Source organism: Choloepus didactylus, chromosome 3 (genome assembly GCF_015220235.1).
Source record: "Choloepus didactylus isolate mChoDid1 chromosome 3, mChoDid1.pri, whole genome shotgun sequence".
In the NCBI taxonomy this organism is placed as follows: domain Eukaryota; kingdom Metazoa; phylum Chordata; class Mammalia; order Pilosa; family Megalonychidae; genus Choloepus; species Choloepus didactylus.
In genome coordinates, this window is record NC_051309.1 from 99,921,981 (window position 1) to 99,945,929 (window position 23,949).

Genomic DNA, 23,949 nt, shown 5'->3' on the forward strand with positions numbered 1-23,949 from the left:
AATGTTTAAGGCAATTTTAAGTGTTCTGTCAGGTAATAGTAAAATGCCTCCATTAAAAATGTATTACCAGTACTCAGCAGAAATCAGTAACATCTCCCGCTATGAAACAAGGTTGGACTGAAACTTTTCTTTTGAAAGACCCATTTAAAATTCAAGGCAAGCCGAAGCATCTCTTTATAAACATGTATCAATTCTTTGTTAATAGACATTTAGATTATGTGGTTTAAAATGTATTGGCTATTTCAACTTTGATTGCAGCAAACTGTAGACTATACTTCCTAACAAACTGCTAGAAAAATTAGTATATCAGAATCTGGTAGTATTAAGTTTCAATGTAATAATCAAGATTCACATAATAATTATCGAATATTTATGAATGTGGCTTAAAATTAGCAATGATAAAGCTAACATTTATTTCTTAAATATTTTCATAGAAACCTAGTTTCAAAAGTAGAATTCTATTTGGTTCAGAAATGACAGGATAGATAAAAAATAGTATGTCCATTTTATGTATTTACATATTTTAATTATGTTCATCAAATATCAGTATTCTGGATAATAACTATCTATAACATTATCAGGAAGTACTCAATTTATATGCCAATTATTTTCTTTTTTGCTTCACGCCTTTCTGTGCTTTCAGACTTGGGCACATGTTCAAAGTAATATTGGAAATAGAAAATAAGGGTTTGGGGAGGTGATCAAAGTAGTCAGTACAAGTTATACAAATGTAAGATAGTAGTGATTAAGAATGCCTGGTTCACACAGCTCTGCCTGCACTAGCAAAAATTACTGATCATTTTCCATGGCAAAGCTGTGTTCGGATGGAGAAGCCCAGAGTAACCTGCCACACCTGTCAGAACCTGACACAGTTTCACCCTTGCTCTCTATCATGCATATGGTAATAATAAAAACATCAGGTTGAGTGAAATAAGCCAGGCTCAAAAGGACAGATATTGCATGATCTCATTGTTTTGAAACAATTAGAAATAACAAACTCATAGAGTCAGAATTTAGAATAGTGGTTACCAGGGGACAGGGTAGGGAAAGGGAATGAGAAGTTAAGGCTTAAAATGTACAACGTTCTTATTTGGAATGATGGAAATGTTTTGGTAATGGATGATGGTGATGGTGGCACAACTCTGTGAATGCAATTAACAGCACTGAAGTATATATATGAATGTGGTCAAAAGATGAAAAGTTAGGTTGTGTATGTGCTAACAGAATAAAAACTAAAAAAGTATCCATGGGACTGCACTACACAGTGAACCCTAAGTTAAATCATGGGCTATAGTTAATAGTACAATTTAAAAAATGTGATATCATCAATTATAACAAATGTTCCACAGCAATATAAGGTATTATTGGTGGTGGAGTGGTACGTGGGAATCCTGTATTTCATGCATGATTTTTCTGTAAACTCACAACTTCTCTAATAAAGAAAAAAAAAAACAACTAAATATATTGGAATAATCCAGAAACTAAAATATCCTAAGAGGAATTCAGTTTTCAGATAGTGACACTTATGCTTAGTTACAGTTTATATCTCTAAGTACGTTTGAAACAACTGGCCCTCCAGTACTGCTATCCTGCAGGTAACGTTTTTTCACTTTTGGCAGAGACAGTAAGTAGCTTTAGAAACTTTAATGAGTATTTTAGGCAACAAGGTATAAAGCACTGCATTTATGGTGACCGTATTGTCCAAATTAAATATTTAATCCCATGGTAATCAAAATATATGTCCTGTTGGCTCATCACTGTTGGCTCAGCACAAGGAAAATCTGAGATGTTTGACCACCGTGACATAGTATAAGGAAGTTATAACAGAAGAGGATTGGAAGAGAACATTAGCTGTAGACTTCTCTTAAACATACCTCAGGATAGGTAAATGTTGTTTCCATTTTACAAATGGGAAATACAGAGAGGTTACTGAGCCCGAGGTGTTCTTGGGGGAGGAGGAGTACTGAGGGGACAGCACTCCAGTCCCCTACACCTCTGCTTCTAACAGTATACCTCTGATTTCAGTTAACATATGGGCATCCTTGTAAGACTGCATTTGAACTAAGAGTTTATTCAACAAAAGAGGACTGAAATTCTGCACTTCACATATGAGCTCACACTGTAATTGACTACTCATAAGGAAGGTGCTATACTGAAATAAATGATGTTACTAGTAAACAATTTTTCAAAGAAAGCACAAAATTAATGTGAGTTATTTTAATTATTATGGAGCCATATAAAATGAGCTTGATTTTAAAAAAAAAACATTATTAATACATGTTTCATATCCTGATCTGTTTCTTATTACGAGTCTTGGGGCTTCAGTTACAGATGTACAAAGGCAACAAATCTGAGAGATGTAAAGTGTCTCTCTTCTCAGTAATTAAATATAAATATAAGTGTATGTTTACACTTTATAAATGTATGTTCATGTTTACACATAACAATAAACATGTATGTATAGGGATATGTAGATGGCAAAAGAGAGGCAGCATTCCTTTATAATATTACTAAGCCTGGGGTGTATGTCCTTTTTGGCAGGAGGGATTTCGTTCAGTTCATCCAAAAAACCAAAAAGAACATTGACGCAAATGTTTATAATTAAAATGTAAATGATGTAAATATATGTATCTTCTTAGAACCTGAAGAGTGACAACAGATACAAACAAACCATGTATGGCCAGATGGAAAAGTTCTCACTGATTTGCAATAAAGTCATTTTCCACATTAAAAAGTTTTATTCCTCATAGGTAGAATTCTGGAAAGCAGTAAGTATTCCATGGTGGCTTTTTAATGTTTTAATTAGAGAAGTTGTTGGTATACAAAAAAATCATGTAAAAAATGCAGCGTTCCCATATATCCCTCTATTATTAACACTTTGCATTAGTGTAGGATCTTTGTTACAATTGATGAAAAAATATAATTTTACTATTAACTATAGTTCATAGTTTACATTTGGGTGCATTTTTGCCACTCTATTATTAGCACCTTACATTAATGTGGTGTATTTGTTATAATTCATGTAAGAATATTTTTATAATTGTACTATTAACTGTGATTCATCATTGAAAATAGGCCTGACTGTGTTGTACAATCCTATGTTTAAGCTTTTAATTTTTATTCTAGTAATGTTTATACTACCTAAAATTTCCCCTTTTAACCACATTGACATATATAATTCAGTGGTGTTAATTGTACTCACAGTGATGTGCTACCATCACCACCATCCATTTCCAAAACTTTACAATCAATCCAAATATAAATTCTGTACAAATTAAGCATTAACTCCCCATTCCTTACCCCCAGCCTAGGCCCTGGTAACTTAATATTCTGCGTTCTAATGCTATGAGATTATTTCTTCTAATTATTTCATGTCAGTAAGATCATACAATATTTGTCCCTTGGTGTCTGGCTTATTTCACTCAACATAATGTCTTCAGCATTCATCCATGTTGTCAAAAGAACCAGGACTCCATTCCTTTTTTATGGCTGAATAATATTCCATTGTATGTATATAACACATTTCATTTATCCTTTTGTTGATTGATGGACACTTGGGTTGCATCAGTCTTTTGGCAATTGTGAATAAGCTGCTATGAACATTGACAGCCCTTTTGAGTAGATACCTAGTAGAGGGATGGCTGTGTCCCTCTACTAGGTAATTCTATACCTAGGTTTCTGGGGAACTGCCAAACTGCCTTCCACAGTGGCTGCGCCATTTTACATTGCCACCAGCAATGGAGTATTCCTATTTCTCCACATCCTTTCCAACACTTGTAATTTTCTTTTTTTTTTTTTTTAATAGTAGCCATTCTACTGGGTGTGAAATGGTACCTTGTGGTTTTGATTTACATTTCCTTAAAAGCTATTGATGTTGAGCATCTTTTCATGTGCTTTTTAACCGTTTGTGTATTTTCTTTGGAGAATGTCTATTCAAGTCTTTTGCCCATTTTTAATTGAGTTGTTTGTCTTTTTGTTGTTAAGTTGAACTGGATGGTAAACCCTTATTGGATATGTGATTTCCAAATATTTTCTCACATTGAATAGGTTATCTGTTCTAAATTTTGTGATGAAGTCTTATGATGCACAAACATTTTAAATTTTCATGAGGTCCCATTTATCAATTCTTTCTTTTGCTGGTTGTACTTTGGGTATAAAGTCTAAGAAACCTAACACAAGTTGCTAAAGATGTTTTCCTACATTTTCTTCTAGGAGTTTTAAAGTCCTGTCTCTTATATTTATGTCTTTGATCCATTTTGAGTTAATTTTTGTATATAGTGTGAGATAGAGGTCCTCCTTCATTCTTTTGCATATGGATATCCAGTTCTTTCAACAGCACTGGTTGAAGATACTATCCTATCTCAATTGATTGAAGTTGGAGGCCTTGTTAAAAAAAAAAAATAAACTGGCCATAGATGTGAGGATCTGTTTCACTCTCATTTCTATTCCATTGGTCAATATGTCTATCCTTGTGACAATACCATGCTGTTTTTACCACTGTAGCTTTGTAATGTGTGTTAAAGTCAGGAAGTGTGAGTTCTCTTACTTCATTCTTCTTTTTCAAGATGTTTTTCGCTGTCCGGGCTTTTACCCTTTGAAATAAATTTGATAATTGGCTTTTCCATTTCTGCAAAGTAGGCTGTTGGAATTTTGATGGGATTGCAATGAATCTATAAATCATTTTGGGTAGAATTTATATCTTAACGATATTTAGTCTTCCATTCCATGATTTTGGAAAGTTCTTCCATTTATTTAGATATTTTTAAGTTCCCATAGCCAAGGTTTGTAGTTTTCCATGTATAAGTCCTTTATATTCTTGGTTAAATTTACTCCTAGATATTTGATTATTTTAGTTGCAATTGTAAATGGAATTTTTTTTCTTGATTAGCTTCTCAGATTGCCCATTACTAGTTGTTCTGATTTGCTAAAGCTGCCGGAATGCAAAATACCAGAAATGAATTGACTTTTAAAATGGGGGTTTATTAGTTCCCAAATTTACAGTTCTAAAGCCATGAAAATATTCCAATTAAGGCATAATAGGACAATACCTTCTCTGAAGAAAGGCCGATGGCATCTGAGGTTCCTCTGTCACGTGGGAAGGCACATGCATGGCTGGAGTCTGCTGGTCCTCTCCTGGGGTTAGCTTCTAGTTTCCATTGCTTTCTCCAAAATGTCTCTGAGCTTCTGTCTCTCTTAGCTTCTCTCTCTCAGCTCCTGTGCATCCTTGCTTCTTTCTCCCAAGGTGTTTCTCTCTAAGCATCTGGAGGTCCTCTCTTAGCTTCTCCAGGGCAAACTCTAGATTTTTTCTCTTAGCTTCTCTCCTGGTTCTGGTTTCAATGGCTGTCTCCAAAATGTCTCTGTGTGTTTTCTCTCTGAGCATCTTTCCCCATAATGCTTTAAACCAGGATGTTGGAGTCAAGGAAGGAAGGGCTCTGGCCCTAGTTGTGTGATCTTAGACATTTTTCTTGCACTGAATCTTAGGTTCCACAACCATACATGTGTGTAGTATTATACATATCACACACATTATGAAAACATTAATGGAAAATGTTAGGCAGTCTGGATTATTGTAAGTAAAAAAGAAATAGAACACTACTGTTTATTGAGAACTTATTCTTTACTTACAAAAAACTTAAATACTTTTTATACAGATAATTTCATTTAATAAACACAATAATCTTTACAGATTGGCATTATTATCAATACATTTTAGATGATGAATATAAGGTTTGAATATAAGGTTTGAATAACTTGCTCAAGGTCATGTACAAAACAAGTGGCAGAGTCAGGATTTGATATCAGAGTTCGATCCTAGAACTTGTGTACTTTAAGCAATGTATCCCTGACAACCAAGCATTCAATAAAAGCCACAACTCTTATCATTATTAATATTATATATGGATGAAAAGGCTATAATTATCTAGGATTTATGCTAGTTCTGAGGACATATTTCTCCATTATCTCTGTGCAGAAATTTATATTTCTCTAATGTTTCAATAAATATTGCCATAAAAAATAGTGAAACCTCTATCCTAAAAGAAGGAAGGAAGCAGAGAGGGAGGAAAGAAGGGAGAGGAAAAAAGGAAGAAAAAAAATGAAGGAAGGAAGAAAGGAATGAATGAAGGAAAAAATAAAAAAATCATCACAGAGGTTCACTTCTTACATATGGTGTGAAAGTGTTCTCAGAAAATTTCCTCATTGTATCCCCCACTATTCAGAAAAAAATCATTCAAGTTATGAATTCTTAAACATCCTATGATACAAGGCATCCAATGTAGTAGCCATCTGTACTGCAAAAGCAGTTCATGCTCATTATATTGTCTTCCAGTACTCTCCCTGCAATAACATTTTGAGACTATTCATCATTTCCATTTTGAAGAAGTAACTAATTTCTACTTAACTATCAGACTGCTTTTAGTATAGTGTGTTTCAGTAATAAATAAAGGACAAGCTTTGAGTGAAAGTATATATTTTTCAAATGGATGTCTTTTTTGGGCATCTTTCCAGAGGGCATGGCAGATTATTTATGTTATTTTCTAATGACAACACTCTCCTCTTTCTAGGAGCAATATTTGATGAATCTGCCAAAAAGGATGACGAGGTGTTTCGCACAGCAGTTGGTGACCTCAATCAGAATGAAGAGATCTTACAAACCGAGAAAATCACATTTTCAGTGACATTTGTTGATGGCAACAATCCTTTTCAAGCAGTTCAAGAAGGTAAGTTCCCTCAGTGTCCTCTTTTTGGTAATTTGGTTTGTAAAAAGCCCTTAAACTTGAACATCTTTTTTTTTTGCATTTTTGTTGTTACTGGTTTTTGCTTTGCTTCTAGAGAGCTGTTTTGTAGATGTTAATTCTACAATTCATTCCTTGAAGTTCAGGACATGGGAAGTTATTGTTTTGAATGAAATATAATATGAAAATGGACATGAATATTTGCAATGAACAGTTTTGAATCATTTTCATGACTTCAGTATAAATGAAAAGTTCCTTACAAATGTGACTTTATATCTGAATTTCACTTTGGGTTTCTCTGTGATAACTGCCACCTTGAATGTTGTTACAATTTATGATGACATTTCAGGTGTACTCATGACAAATATATTGCTGTGAGGAAAATCTTTAGACACTACATATAAATCAAAGATTTTGAACTTGAATCTTAACATACCAACCTAAGTGATAAAGTTTTTAGTCTTTACTAGGTAACAAATATTCATGCATTTTCCTTCATTCTCTCTGTACACTCGAGTGACTTAAAATCCTTTAAAGTTACAAAGGACAAATTATTTTAATTGCATTTTTTGGGAATGATCATTGGTATGAATGAAAGTTTTAAGTTAAAGAATTTTGTTTTTATTTTACTAATATAAATCACATATTTAGCTTCTTTACTGGAGTATTCATTGCTCATGGAGCTTCTTGTTGCTACTCTATCCTATAATTTATTAGATAATATATTTAGACTAAAGATAAAAAATACAGTTGAAGTGATTGCTTCATTATAATTTAAAGAGGATTTGGCAGAAGACATACAATATTAAGTGTAGGAAATTTTTTAAACACAAATATGAATGTGAAAGTTGTAAGGAAAATAGACATAATGTCTGAAAAAGTATATTTTTCATCTACTATTGTTTCAACATGATATACAGGTAACCTTTATTAGAATATGTTTTGATCAATAGAACTGGCTTCTGTTGATATTTATGTTTACTTCTGTCAATTAGAGAATTGATGTAATAATTGGTGGTCTGGAGGATTTTGCTTTTCATTAATTTGCTGGAATGAAAAGTATTATTTTTAGGAAATGAATGGAACTATTTTAAGTAAAACTGCTTTGCAAAGAATATGCTATTAATGTATAATAATTTAATAGAATTTTAATTTTAGTAAGTAAATATCAATACATAAAATCAGATTGAAATAAATATCCTTTTACTTACATTTGAAAATAAAAATTATACTTGGAATTTGGAGCTTTAAATAATGAATATGGTGATACATTTTCTAGAGAAATATTTAAAAATCAACTAAATTATCAACTAAATTAATGCTAGAATTCACAGAATCTGTAAAATTAAAAAAATAGAATATGAGGGAGATATCCAGTAATTTTAAGAATATATATACAATAAGAAGCAGTATGTAATTATCTTTAGAAATTTTTATGATTTTTTTCTTTCTTAACTCTTAGTTTTATTGCTGGACAATATTTATACGGACAAAATGAGAGCAGGAAAAAATAAGGACCGATTTTTTTGTGACTATCTTCTGAGTAACTACGTTTCAATAAATTAACTTTGCAGACATGCTAAAATATCCACCTTGATTGAAAAAAGTAGTAGGAGATAAAGAAATGAAGACAATACAATGGGTTGGAGGAAATTATAAAGTCAGAAAAAATATACCCATTCTTACCTTTTTTTAGAGACTACAATTTACAGAAAGAAAGCTATTTTTTAAATATCACAATTTATTTATATATTCCTTTGTGTAAACATTCTGCAAAATTCTAGAAACAAAAGTATCTCTCAAATCAACTACTGTGGCTTCAAAGAATTGTAGTGCTGAAAACAAAAGAAGAGAGAAAATGAAATTTTCCGACATAGAGACCACTAGATATTTGTCAAGAAAGAAGAAATATCTGTACTTTCAGGTACTAACAGGTGGTGTTCTGTTGGTAATGAACTTCCAGGAAGCTCTGAAGATGGTACTTTCCTCCATTCACTATCAAGAAAGATTTTGGCTAATTTTAGAAGTAAAAATAATACTTTCCTTACTTTTTGTAACTGATTGGTTCCAAAAATAAGGGGAAAGTATTCAATGAAAGAGAAAAAAAAACAATTCAGAAGTACTATTTTCTTAAATACTTTGAGGAGATAATTTAGGAGAAAGAAAGCCTCAGACGCACCTTCAAAGTTGGTCATTTTTAATATATTCAGATTTTTCTTGCAATACCATTAAACTGTATAATAGAGAGGGTCCTAACTCAGCTTATTTATTTTGTTTTGTTTTGTTTTTTACATTCTAAGGAAGGACAAACAGTTCAATGATCTAAGTTTATTGATTATGACTGATTGTTTATAAACTAGCACTCCTGATGAACTTCAAGAAAATGTGTGGTTCTTGGTCTCTCTTTTTATTTATTTATTTGAATTTGAAAGTCTGATCCTTGAACAAACAGCATTGTCAAACATATTTGGTAGTAAAATGAATATGGATCAAAGGATAGATAAATGAAATCTAATAGTTAAAATCCTCATTTTATTGTTGATAATTTCCTGCAAGCAGCTAAATTTGAGAGCTGCTGATTATGTTAGAAACTTAGATTTCTGGTCACCTTATCTTTCTACTGTTAATATTTTTAATAAAAGAGAGGGATTTGGAGGTAAATAGCTTATTTAAAATATATATGGCAATGAGGTATATTGGTACTATTAAAATCCTCCTTTGTAGTTTTGATAATGATACATTCTTGGATAATAATTCTTTCTAAGGTGGGTTTCTAGAAGGAGCTACCTCAATTAAATAACACAATGTCAACATTCCATTCTCTGGAGATCAATGCCTGTATTTGTTCATCTTTCTCATTATCTGGTAACATTAATTTCAAACCTCTTAGATATATGAATAAAAACAGAAACATTTTTGCCTTCACAGAAGTCATCAGGAAGGAAAACACCTATTTTAAGTTAGTTATCATTTCCTTTATTTTGAATATCTTTGTTGATAAGTGATTGTTGTTTATCTTTTGTCTTTTGAGTTATGGAATGCGAACCAAGGACAAAGAATTTTTCATACCTTAATTCAAGAGTGTTTTGTTTTGGCACTTCATTTTTTCTTGATAGGCCATTTTGATAGCAGGCATGGAGCTTTTTTCTTTATGAAGAGAAAAAAATCATTTGGGTTATTTTACAAACCTAGATAATTATTGCTGTGGCCCAGCAGGGTTTTGCCAGTCCAGAGGCCAAAGAAGACACCGGGCATTTTGTGCTACATGAACTTTTATTCAGGGCTTACTAACAGGGTGAGAAGTCGCAAAGAGATCACGATGGCTGTCTCAGGCCAGGCTGGCATCACATTCACAGGGAAGTTGACAGAGCAATTAAGAGGACAGCAAGCCAGTTATAAGGGTTTGAGGCAAAGACATTCCTGAGGATACAAGTGCGGGAAGAGAGTCTGGATGGGGGGTGGGGAGGGTGGTGGGCGTGGGGGTGGTGATCAATAGATAATCACAAGAGTGTTAACACTTGGGAACCAGGAAGCAGGTAGACTAGACTAACATTTGATGGCGGGAAGTTGGGTATATTTGCGTCTTGCTCTTTTTTGAGACCAAGAGTTTCTCACCTCCCGCTTACTTCCTGTTTCCTGTTTTAAAGTTACATTTTAAGGTTAATTTACCGCTTTCTTTTTACTGGCTTACAAAGATGATAGGTTGTGCCTAGGTCACGCAGACTGCTGTGCACCCAGGTCCACAGGTCTGTTTTGTTCAGGCCAGGGGCTGCCACAATCATAAAGGCAGAAAATTACATAAATTGAATTTAATGCTTTTACTATACAGATGAAGTAATTGAGTCACAGAGAAGGTAAGTAACTCTAAAGTTTCCAAATTTACCAGTCAACTGTGTAGCAAAGAACTAAACCAAGACTTTCAGACCACTGGTATAATATTCTTACTACATTGGCTGTCCTTCACTCCGAACTCGAGTTTCAGATTGTTATTTTTATGGGAGAAGGAGATTCTATGCACATGCACACATATACACATACATGGAGAACGCACAATGCATTCCATGACTTCAGTAAGCACTGTGGGGAATGGAAAATGGTAGCAGATTTATATGTTCTCATATATATTATTTATGCTCATGTTTTAGACGGCATGGAATAGTAGAAAATCTCAATCTAGGTGATTGACATGGATGGTATTCTGTAAGTTGCTATTGTTCTTTCGCTCTTGATTTTACTCTTCTGTAATAAGTGAAGGAATTAAAACATAAATTGATGTATATTTAATTCATCTCTATGGTTCCGTGCTGTTTAGAACACATTTCCAGGATTAGAACCTTACCAGATTAGAGAAATAATCATTGCTTAATTTCTCTTCAAAAAGGGCTTCATATTGCTGAAATTGCCTCAATTTTTCTGCTGCGTAGTTTAAAACAAATTAGAAGGGCATATGTGGAACTTGTCCTTTATTCTGCCACCTCATCTAATTATTCATCATAACCCAAAGAACTCATCAATATCATCAGAATCCAGAAAGGGCCTGGGCTTGAAAGGGTAAAGGAAATTTCCTGGTTTAATTGGCCTGGAGCATAGCAGCTGCTGTTGAGGGATTTCTGTCTTTACTCCTCTCTTGTAGATTCTTTCTTCTGTGACATCTATGTATTGGCTGTAACAGGGATGTACAAATGTCTGGTGTGAAAGACACTCTTGTGTCTACTGAAAGCACAGTAGCGACCATTTATTTATACCATTTAGCTCTTAGATGAAATCAACACTACTCACTATAGGTCATAAAAGGTGGAATTTACAAGAAAACAAGGTGAGGAAAGTCAGGGTAGTGCATTTGTAAAAAAAATATTCACATTGGAATATGAATGTAGAATATGGATTCATGTGTAATTCCTGTGTGCATTGGTACTTTTCAGGAAAGATGTAAAACATCCATGCCTTCATTTTGAATGTCAAAATACAGCTAACACATTTTGAAATAATTATTCTCATTAGAAAAACATGTAAAAGTTAAATGCACAGTGAGAAGAATATAAGGGCAGAATTATACTCTTTCATATTGAAAAAAAGTAACTCAGTTATTCTTTCTGCTGTATCATTATGTCCCATTATAAACTATATACTTGCAATTAGCAATTCCAGGCTTTTGAAAATTGTCCTGTGTTTTTAAAATATGAAACTGCAAATCAGTATATCAAAGTAACATTCAGAACTCCTTATTAAAAATGTCAATGATGGTATTCATTAGAGCTAAGCTACTTTAAGTTTAGGAACATGGACATAAAATAAAAGCCACTTTTAATGTTAAAAGCAGTCACAGCTAAGATTGCTCACCTTCCAGATTTCATCTTGATCCTCCTAAATTTAATCCTTTGCATACTTCAACATGTCTATTGCTTGCTGCCAAAGAGCCTCATAAAAAGTAGACATCCCACTGTACGACAATGGCATTTTCAGTTGGTTTTGCCCTGAATATTGTCCAAACTAAAATTATTGTAAATATATGAAATACACTTGTAAAATGAGACTGCTTTCACTAATGGTTTGTAAAATCAGTCTCATCTCTTTAAAGTTATATCTAAAATATACACAGAGCCAGAAAAAGTAAACGGGACATAGTTAGGAAAAAGCACTTCTCTAAATCACGTCACCAATCAATGTCAATATATTTCTGGTTCCATAGTCCAAGTCTAGTAGTCTGGTTCAAAGACTATGTAAATGTAAAAGAATGATTTATGTGCCCACACCATTTGATACTCTAACCCAGGCTTAATCTCATAATTTATATTCCTCTCTGCTTTAATAGGACATTTTTACTAAGACAAAAATCTGCTTACTTCCAAAATGCTTGGATTGGATTCTGCAACCTTCCTAGCCTAAGCCTGCACTGAGGGTGCTTCATCAGTCTAGCCCCAAATGTTTCCCCAGCTCCCTTTGATAATTACAGTTCTGCTTTCTTTTCTGAGTCGGCTAACAATAAAACAGTATTTGAGACTTGGTGGTTCCAGACACCAAGGGAGAAAGCCTGAACATCATGTAGGTATACTTTCCCTCATTTATTCATATATTCATTCCTCCTTCCCTCTGCACATCAAGCTGAGAGATGTACCTTGAATCCCAGCCTCTAGCCCCGGTGTTTAACCCTTGCCTATCTATGTGTGTGAGGTGGTGGGAGGAATGAGTGATGCTGCTGCCACCTCTATCCTCAAATATCCACATATCACCTATTTCCCTCCATGAGTCTGGGATATTTGGCTTGGTGAATTCCCCAGCAATCTCCTGCCAAGTTCTAGCTCACTTTTGCTTCCTTGTTTGCCACATTCTAAGGATTGGACTGTTAGGTCTGGAATCAAAGATGCAATATTACAGGATAAAGAATTGTGTATCTATTAGGAAGAACATCAACATGCATTCTTTCAAACATCTCACACTAACCCTTTCCACTGAAGAATTTTCTGTAAGAGGACTTAAAATACCATAAATTTGAATTCCAATTTTGAGAGTTAGTTTACATCAGTCTATCCTAGTACTTGTTCAATGGCTAGCACTGTTCCAAGATCAGACCAGCTACAATGGGAGAGAGCAAAAGAAGTGAAGGACAGTGTCTGACTGCAGAAAGTAACTATGTACTTGAGGAGGGCTGTGGATTTTTAGAGCAGGAAGGGCTGTTGTTGTTGCTGTTCCTACTATACGGTGAGCTTTTTAATTGTGTTAATGGTCAAGAGAGACAAGACATTGTCTCTGTTAAAAATATTTACTTTTCTGAAAAGAGAGGTAATTTCTTCTGTAAAAAAATTCATTTCCTTTACTTTTTAGCATTTTATCATGAAAATACAAATTACATAGTTTTATTTTTTTTGTTCTGTGACTTATTTTTGCATTCCTGTATCTGTAAGCCTTTCCCTTATCTTATTCAATACCACACTCTGAGAGTTACAGGTCTCTAATACTGAAAATAGATTGAAATTCGCATGTTTGTAGATCTCTATATCATAATTTTATAGCCTTGCTGCTTGAAGGCCTTTTACCTCACTATCTACAATTGTCTACAGTTGTGTAAGTTACCTCCTAAAATATCTATTTTAGCAACATGTGCTGCCCTGGATCTTGTTTTATGTAGAAGGATCTTTAACAGTTTCCTATGAAAGCTGTGTTTAAAGGAAACAGACAATTTGCTTCTGTGTTGTTGCTGAAGTGTTCTTCCTTTCTACCAATTCCTTTTCTCATAATAATAATGTACCACTTTCTTCCGTCCTCTTTCTGGTCCTATAGATAAAGTGCATGATTATAGTAGCATAATTCAGTTTTTAATAGGCATTTTATAATACCGAATTGGTAAAAGAATCACCTGCGTGTCTTAAAGTGACTCTGAATATATGGCTTATTAGATTAAAAGCCACACTCACCTACATGCTGTAGTAGTAATGAGAGTCCATTGTGTAGTCATAAAAATAGTTTAAGTTCATGTTAACAAACCAAAGAAGACTTTACCATATTTTGAATTTTTAAAGTGTTACAAGTGTTATTACTATCTAGTTTTTCAAATGATTCTATTTACTTGCTTAATTTTAAGAGAACATAGAATATCCTGACTTTTATTTTAACATTTAAAACTTGTTTTCACTTAATCTTTGGCAAATGCTTTTAGGTTTATGGGAACCACACTATGCATAGTCTTCTAGTACTCATGCAATATTTGTTTTGAGTTATCTGGTAATTTGTGAAACAGTTATCACTGAAACACCCACTTTTAAAAGGAATATACACAAAGCTCATATGCGATAGGAAATACATATTCTGGGAGCAAGAGAATGAATCAGCAAGTACGTCTGGGTGCTATGTGTTCAGTCTTGAGCTAATTACTCTGCACAGTGCTCTGCTGTCTACCAACTGCCCCAAACTCTTATGTGCTCAGCTTGACCTTTATTCTATTTTCTTGTGGTAGGCTCTGGCCTACATGTGCACCTCTTCATTTTGCCTTCCCCTTATAATGCCTTTTTTTTTCCTTTATTAGAGAAATTGTGGGTTTACAGAACAATCATACATAAAATACAGTTTTCCCACATACTACCCTACCACAGACACCTTGCATTGGTGTGGAACATTTGTTACACTTTTCTAATTGTGCTATTAATGAGAGCCCATGGTTTAATTTAGGATTCACCATTTGTGTGGTGTGGTTCCATGATTTCTTAAAATTTTTATTCTGTTTTGTATACAACCTAACTTTTCCCCTTTTAACCACATTCTCAGATATATATTTCAGTGCTGTTAATTTTGTTCACCATATTGTGCTAACATCACCACCATCCTTTACCAAAATATTACCATTGTTTCCAATAGGAACCCTGTACATTTTAAGCCTTAACTTCCCATCCCTATCCCCACCCTGTCCCTTGGTAACCTCTATTCTAGTTTCTGATGATAATTTCTTTTTAAACTCCTCATTCAGCCCCCTGTTAACACTTGACCTTCCTTACTGTACTGTATAAACCTAGTATGTCTATATTTGGTTCCGTATATAACAGTCATAAATTTGATGCAATTCATCTTGCTTGGAAAAGCATAGAAATTAAGTCATGGGTAATGGATTTAGATAAACCTGCCTTTATATGAGTCCCACTCCGTCTATTATTTGTGTGCCCTTGAACAACTTGCCTCATGTCTCTAGGCCTCATTTTCTTCATATGCAAAATGAGAATAAATTCATTCTGTATGGAATTACTATGATTATGTGATTTTGTATGATGATTACATGGGTTTGTAATTGTGGTGTGTGGATTCCTCTACTAATCTAAATACATTTTAATAGTAGTGAAATACATGATGATTTAGCACCACTGCATTTGTCCATCAGTAAATTCCCATCCCTCTCTGACCTTTCCTCACCAAACATCCTCTGTCAACATGTACCAGGGGATCCCACAGCGACTGTTGAATCTATGCTTAAAATCTGCATGGCCAGCATCATTTTTTTTTTTTTTTTTTTTTTTTTTTTTTGCCCAACTAGGTCTTTACTTTTCAAGATCCTGATCCTGAATGCTGTGTAGAAATAGTATAGAAAAAATGCTTTTGCTATTTTTCTCCCTTCCTGGGCTAGTTCTGCTAGTCAGCACAGGAAGATATGAATTGTATTTGTAGTATAATTTATTTGGCAAATAATAGTGATGTTGCAACGTGTACTTAGGGTTTGGTGGATTTAAAATACGTTGTTACCGTTTCTGGGAAGTAGAGGAAGCCTTCAGAGACCAAATTAAAGCTTTCTGATGATTTGTGTGGATTTAATACAATCAGTGAAGTAAATAAGGCACTGAGTTATAACTAAATGGAATTCAGTTGTAGAGAGGCATAACATTGTAGAAAAGCGATATATGTGAAGGTCGAATATAGAATTGAATTCAAGGAAAGATTTATGCTTTGAGAGATGCATCATCGCTGGTATTTTGAGTTTATTTCTGAAATGGTTGTTTAAAATGTTATCTTTCCATGCTTTGCACATTTTCATTCCAACTACACATGGGCAAATATTAACTCTAAAAACTCATTCATTGGATTTTTTATTTTTGACTTCTAGTACTGTTTTACTTCAATAATGCGATATGTTATTTTCTCAGGAATTGATGCTTTGTTTCACAACATATTTGCTCTTTCATTCTTGATAGTCTGTCATAATATGATTGTAAGATTAAGTTCATTCCATAAGCTACAGTTTCATATGCAAAAGACTTAAAATGTCTATTGTATATGAGAAATTTATTCCAAAATGAAAAATAAATATCTTTCCTCAGAGTGTATTTTTCTTTGTAAAAATTAATTTCTTATACAAATCTAAGTCAGAAAAATTCTAGTATAGGGGTTATTTTTAATAGAATGACTGAATATTTAAAAATGTTCTCTGTGCTTCAGTTTTGGATTTACCCTCATATTAAAGTCAGACAAAATACTTCGAGGCGGGCCAGTGTGCTCATTCACGTTATTAAAATTGAACAAGGTCTAAAGGGCTCAGATGAGAGAAAATAACTAGGGGATTGGAAAAGGACACATTTTTACTGGTCACAGAATATGAAGCTAATGTATCAGCCTTGTTCTACCTGCCCTTGAATCTTGTTCTTATCCTATTATATGTGTTTGTTCAACAGGCTTTATTGTTTGGAATTAGTGGGTTCATCTTTTTATTCTGTTTTGAATAACATGCACATTTACACACATGCATATGTAGACACTATATATGTATATTTTGTATATAATATATGTGTGTATGTGTGTGTTTGTATGTGTTTGCATGTGTGTGTAAATATATAATTTCACCAACCACTTCTTTGGTTGTCCTTTTCAAGGAGTAACTGAAAAACCCTGAGAGCTATTTATTATGTCTGTCAAAACGGAAAAGGGCAGGCTTGTTGTGAATACACCATCTTTTAACTTGCCCTAAATTCATTCCAGAGCTCCACTTCCATTTGTTGGAAATTGCTTAAAGCTGAAATATGTGATGGGAAGACCAACTGGCAGAAAACTAGGAATCACCAACAAGAGTTCATTCTTTCAAAAATTAAAATCACAGTTGTTCACTTATTTGTAAAATACTTTTTATGGACTGACTACACACTAGATTAGGAGTTTATATAGATGAATGAGAGAACTTTAATGCAAGCATCCATGAATTTTACAGTTTAAGTGGGGCAAATACACAAAAAGAAGCGCTAAGCAAGCTAATAGATATATATATATATATATTTTTAGTGGAAATGAGTGGTTTAACAGAAGCTAAATGATGATAGAAAATAACAGGTAGAGTGTGTGCGATTTAAAATCAGTCACTTATTTTTAATAGGGTGATCATGGAAGATGCAAGAAGTCAATATTTGAGACTGAGAAGAAGCTAGCCATGTAAAGATAAGAGGAGATAGCATTCCCAGCAGAGGAAATTGTAGACGGGAAGGCCTTTTGGAGACATGGGCTTGCTGTGTTTGAGAAACTAGATTATCTTTTAAATACTCAGTTTTTATTCTGTTGCTTTAAAAATGTTTATTTTAATCAACAAGAACAATTTTTGCTGGGTAACAGTATTACTCCTGATTTTATTACCCAAAGCTGCTTCAGTCTTTCCCTTTGAAAATGGAAGTTGTTCCCAAAGGAAAGCCTGGTGGTCTTATGGGCCTCACTGACATTTGGAGTGGGGCAACACCATTCTTGGATCATTTTTGGATCTGAAATTCATCTGTCTGTAACTCCTGATTTCAAATGTCGTTAATGGAAGCACTTTGGCTTTTCTTGGAGGAATTCTTCCCAGAATATGAAACAAAACAAAGTACAGGAAACAAAACGTTTTACTCAATTCTTTTGGTCTTACATTAATGCACAGAGACATATTAATATCTAATCCTAGGGAGGAAACCTCATTTTTGGTTTTTATATTTGCAATTTTTTTCACTCTGACAAGAGAGTCTCATTTGAAATGTCTAACAGTAAAAAGAAATACTTATTTATAATACCATATATGAATTGTGCTTCGTTTCTCCTGACTTAATGTTTATAATGTTTATAACACTTTATGAGCTATGAGATAGTTACTATTCTTTTTACCATTTTATAGATGAGGAAACTGGGCATAGCTAGGTTAGGTAACTCGTTACATCTGAAACCCTTAGAAGACTGGAAAACTTTAGAAGAGTGGAAATCTTTAGAAACTCTTTAGAAGAGTACCTAGAAGACTGTGGTTTCTACCGGTTCTGCTGATCAGTTGAGAGCCCCAGCAGGTTATCAATGGGAGGGAGGAGACAGAGGACAAGATTAACACCTGACTTGATGTTGGAGCTGTTAAGTGGCAGCAGCCTTTCAGAAAGGCACTAGGTCTGTCTGACCAGAAACAGAACTGCTCTTCAGATGGCTATCCCACATATAGTTGAATGGTTGCCCTTTACAGAAACATGATTACTCATACTTAGGATAATATGTCAAATGGGACTAACATTATGAAAGTTAATGTTCCAGTTACATATTTAAAATCTCATGAATCAGTTCACAAATTCTTGAATATTTGGTTTTGTTTTCTTTGGGGAAAAATTTCTCTGTGTCTTTCATTTTATTCTTTGTAGGAATGCTTTATGGCGAAAACTGAGCTCCGTGTTAAGTTGCTGAAAAGAAAAAAAAAGCTGCAAGTTATTGTTGAACATATTGCCTAACCAAGATTTTCTGTCACCTAATAACTTGTAAAGGAAAATAATGAGAAACTAACAAGTTTCAAAAGTACTGTTTTGTATTTTATCTCTTTGTTTCCCACACTGACAGTTTAAAAGATGCTGATGAATAGCATCTGTCTAAAGAGCAGACAGTAGAGCAGGAGGAATAGGAAAAATCTTACAGAATCATAACTAGCACCAGAAGCTTTCTTAGTCCTTCATTCATCAGATATTATTCAACATCCCAGTACAGGACACTGGTAGAGCTGGTAGAGTAACTGAAGGACACAGAGGTAACTTAGAAGCACTCTGTGTCTTCAAAGAGCTTTGAAGTACTAGAGAGGATTCAATATGTGGGTATATATAACATGATTGCCAGGCAATATAAGTTCCATTAGGAGAGGAACAAAATGCAGTGCAAGTGCAGGACAGAAAGAGGTGACTTAGAGCAAGGGATCGCCCGTTGAGGAGGAAGGGGAAGAAGAAAGGGAAAACTAGTAAGCCATGCTTTCTGCACTGAAAGGAGAAAAGCCTTAACTGAAGAAGCAGGCATGTTCAGAAATAAATCTTTGTGAATGATGGAAATATATGTGAACTGGGGGAAGGAGGTGGGGGACTGAGAATGGAAATATCAGGCCACAAAGACACAAATGAAAACTTCTGCTGTCAAGATCTGTACACTGTTCCTAGCTTCACAGTCACATCTTTCCAAGGCAAGTGGTAGAATAGTGAATTCAGCATGGGGGAATCATGATTCAGCAAGTAAAACCAAAAACTAATGAAGACATTAACAAGGACATCAGCCTTCATATAGCAAAGTCTAAGAATTTCTTTTAAAATGTAGCAAAAGTAATGAAAATGATTTGAGCTCAAAGGTGCTGCTTCAAAGGCACAATGTCTCCACTGTGTTTTAAGAGTAAGTGATATTTTAAAAATAATTATTCCACATATATAGCAGAGTAAATGCTTTTCATATTAAAGAGAGAGATAAGCACCCAAGTTTTATTATATAAAAAGTGTTATGCATATGCATTAACTAATGTTCTTAAAGGATTTTTAGTATGTTTGGCATTGTGAGCTATAATTCAGAGAGTCATGGCACTGTAGTCCTGAATGAAAACATGGATTGTTTCCTGAGTTGGACAGAAGGAGGTAAAGAATAATGATATTATGGATTGTGTTTCTTTTATATGCATAGTCTGTCTTTATCTTTAGTGAGAGGCTTAATGCTATAACTTAAAAGTATTTTTTTTTGTCTGATCATCATGAGCAGCCATTGAAGCTTGATTACTCTGAATAAAAATATGCTCTGACATCAGTGACAAACAATAGCTTCTGTTTTTTAGTCATTGATTTATTTATTCTTCCATATAAATAGATATAGAGAGTTTATCATTTGAAAAATACTATAATAAGTGCTGAGTGGGATACCCAGATGCATCAGATGTGGATTCTAGCATCAAGAATGTTATATTTAGCAAGTAACAGACGTAAATAACAATAACAGGTATAAACAATCATGATGCGAAGTACAATAAATTATAAAGTCCTCAATAACATTAAAGACCAAGCGTTACAGGATTTCAGGTAGTATGGATGTTGTGGTTCCCTACTCCTTCTTTCCATCCTTTTAGAAATACTTGTTTGTCCCTCACATGGTCAGCGTGACTCCAGTTTTTGGTACCAAATGTAAGAGTCCATTTGAGGTAATTTAACATCATCTCAGCTTTGTTGCCAACCCTGATACACTGGTAACCTATCCATGTTGCTTCATTCAATTTATTCAACAAATATTTATTGACTGTTTACTGATGATATAGCAGTGAATAACACAGATTAACTGCTCTCTTGGAATTTACATTCCAGATGAGGAAAAAATAAATAGTATATATAATTTCAGTATATGTAATCATATAAGTATATATAATAGTATATATAGTTGGTTCAACTATTAACCAATTTAATAGTTGGTGTGGAAGAAATGAAAGAGTATAGAGGATTTAGAGATGATAAATGAGGGGAGTCATTTCAAATAAAATGATCAGGAGAAGATGGTGTTTGAGCATAGACCTGAAAGATGAAAGAGAGCAGATAAGATAGATGTCTATGGGAAGGCAGAGGGTGTGACACATTCTGTTAATAGTACTAGTAACTGGAATTCTTTTGTCTTTTAGAACCACGTTTATACCTGATTTCCATTAATTTTGTACTACCTTATTTTCTGAAGTACTTCTCTAAATTATCTGGTAAGTATTTGCAGTCACTTATATCTTCAGGCCTGCTTTGTTTTTGCAAATTCATTTTGTAGATTGATGTCCCATACCTAAAATCCAGCCCCAGGATTAATGCTCAGCTAACCCTTTTCACACACTGCAACCCATTGGCCTTCCTCATCCTATGCAGAATCTGTGTCATTAAGCTCAAGAAGACAGCCATTACACCTGTGAGGTACTAATTGCTGGATGTCTTCAATATCAACCAATTTATGTGGATTATCACTATTATTGGTTACCATAATTTTAATAAATTCTACCACCCTCTGTGTTGTAAAGTATGTTATTTTCCCCTTCCATAGTCACAGTTTTAAGTGGGTTCATGGCCACCCAAATAGGACTACATCTTGTAGCTTTCCTTGCAGCTATATTAAGGACAATGGGATGTGAGTAGAAGTAGATGCAATTTCAATGTCATTTCCAATTTAAAGACAAGCCCATTTCCTAGGATTTAACACTTACATCATTTCAATGAGCTGAAATATTGACAAGGTTGTGACCCAGCATTGACCATGCAGATGAGGTCAGCATTTTAGAGGGGAGCAAAGCAACAAGATAGAACTTGGGTGTCCTGTAGAGCACAGCTCTTATGGCTGGACTGCTATGTGTGAGGGAAATAAGCATCCGTTTTATTTAATCTCACTCTTTTTGAGTTGATTTGTTCCAGCAGTTTAACCCTTAGCATAATCAACATACCTGTCTTTCTCAACAACTTGTCTCTGTGTGAACTATCCCATTGTTCCTGCCCACCCAGGTGAAGATATCCAGTTTTGAGGACCCGGCTCCTCCAGAACTTTTTTGCCACTGTCTTAATTTTTAAAAGTTCTTTAAAAATTGAGGCATAATTTGCATGCTGATAAATTCTTCATTTTTAAGTGTACAATTAAACTATTTTTAGTAAATTTATAGAGTTGTGCAACTATAACCATGATCCAGCTTAGAATATTTCCATCACCTAAAAGAGCCCTCATGCCATTTGCAGTCCTGTGAACACACCACCAGCAGTGAACCACAAATTTGATTTTATAAATTTAACTTTTTTGGGCATTCATATAAATGGAATTATACAATATGCTGTCTTTTGTATCTGGCATCTTTCACTTGGCATGGTGTTTTTTAGTTTCATCCATTTTTTGTAGCATCTATAAATAGTTGGTTTTGTTTGATGATGAATGGTATTCCATTGTAGGAATATGTCATATTTTGTTTATCCATTCAATAGTTGAATGTCTTTTGATTGTTTCCACTTTTTGACTATTAGGAAAAATGGTGCTATGAATATTTTTGTTAAAGTCTTTGTATATATATTTCATTTTGCTTGGGTAAATGTCTAGGAGGGAATTGCTGGGTCATATGGCAAATTAATGCTTAACTCCTTAAGAAACAACCCAACCATTTTTCAAAGTGAATGTACCATTTTATATTGCCACTGGCAATTTTGAGGGTCCCAGTATCTCCACATACTGTCTGGAATAATTTGTTAAGGATAGATGTTATTTCTTCTTCTGACGTTTGATAGAATTCGTGAGTATAGCCATTGTGGCCTGAAGATTTTGTGTGGTAAGATCTTTAATTACAAGTGCAATTTGTTTACTTGTTTTAGTCTATTTGGATTATCTCTTTCTTCTTGAGACTGTTTTGGTAATATGTGTCTTTCTATGTATGTGTCCATTTTGTCTAATTGCTGGCATAAAGTTTCCGATTTTATTTCCTTATAATCCTTTTATTTTTTGTTTGATTCATAGTACTGTTTCTTCTTTCATTAGTTGTTGGAGCAATCCTGTTTGTTGATAAAATGAAAACTGAAGAAAGTCATATGGGGTGGGTAGAATAATCTCAGTAATATTTAAGACAATGGGACTTTGGGGAAGTATAGTGGAGAGTAGAAAATATTTGGAATTGCTGCTGTAGAGGGGCACATAGAGATAATTGAGGTTTCATAGCAAGAATCTGTAAGGACTTCTGTAGGACTTGTTTTCAGGACTTGCTCATGTTTATGATTATAAGAAGTCTTTTGAATGAATAAGCTATGAGATAGGGAAGTACTTTTTCTTGGAATGGATGTTTTTCTACATTTTCCTTTTATATGTTAAGTCCATATGGAAATATTGAGCAGATTTGATAATGTTCCTGTAAAAGAGAGAGAAGTGTAAGTATGGGAAGAAAAGTAAAGTGTTTTTAATTGTTGCAGTAATGCTATGTTTCCCCTTAGACTTTTCTAGAGTGGATTTTTTTTTTTTCACAGTGAACATAAAACAATTTTTAAAAAGTGATTTCCTAAGTATTTTTAAGACACTTCATTTTTCCTATGGCAATTTATAGAGTATATTACTTCTTTTTTTGTTTGTTTCTGGAGCAATAGTCCTCATCATCTAAAGTGGTAAAGTAGAAAGGACATCAGATTTGGAGTCTAAAGCACTGTTTTGTTCTTGGCTCTGGCTCGTAAGAAAGCTTCTCTGAGTCAGTATTTCTGAGCTGCAAAATGGAAATAAAAAATACCAGCCCAAATGCCTTCATAGGTTTGTTGTGAGTTTCTCTAAGTGATGGATTGGAAAATTTTTGTGATCTACTAAGTGATAGCATTTTAAAAATTATTTTAAATCCCATATACATCAGCATGCTGGCCCATGCTGACCTGCAACTGTAGCTTTTGTGTCTTCTGAAAAGCTTTTATTATTAGTTTGAGTAAATGAAGTTCAGCACCATTGGGAAGCTTTTTTTTTTTTAGAGAAGTTGTAGGTGTAGTGAAATATCATA

The 23,949-nt window shown here is 34.0% G+C and overlaps 1 protein-coding gene across 3 annotated transcripts in view; it reads left to right on the forward strand.

Moving 5' to 3' along the window:
• GRID2 (glutamate ionotropic receptor delta type subunit 2) overlaps nt 1–23,949 on the forward strand; it is a 1,659,435-nt gene that overhangs the window by 307,937 nt on the left and 1,327,549 nt on the right. For all 3 annotated transcript variants that reach the window (XM_037830265.1, XM_037830266.1, XM_037830264.1), the window contains exon 2: nt 6,564–6,719. In XM_037830265.1, coding sequence (XP_037686193.1) covers nt 6,564–6,719 — 156 coding nt within the window. The remainder of the gene's footprint in view (nt 1–6,563; nt 6,720–23,949) is intronic.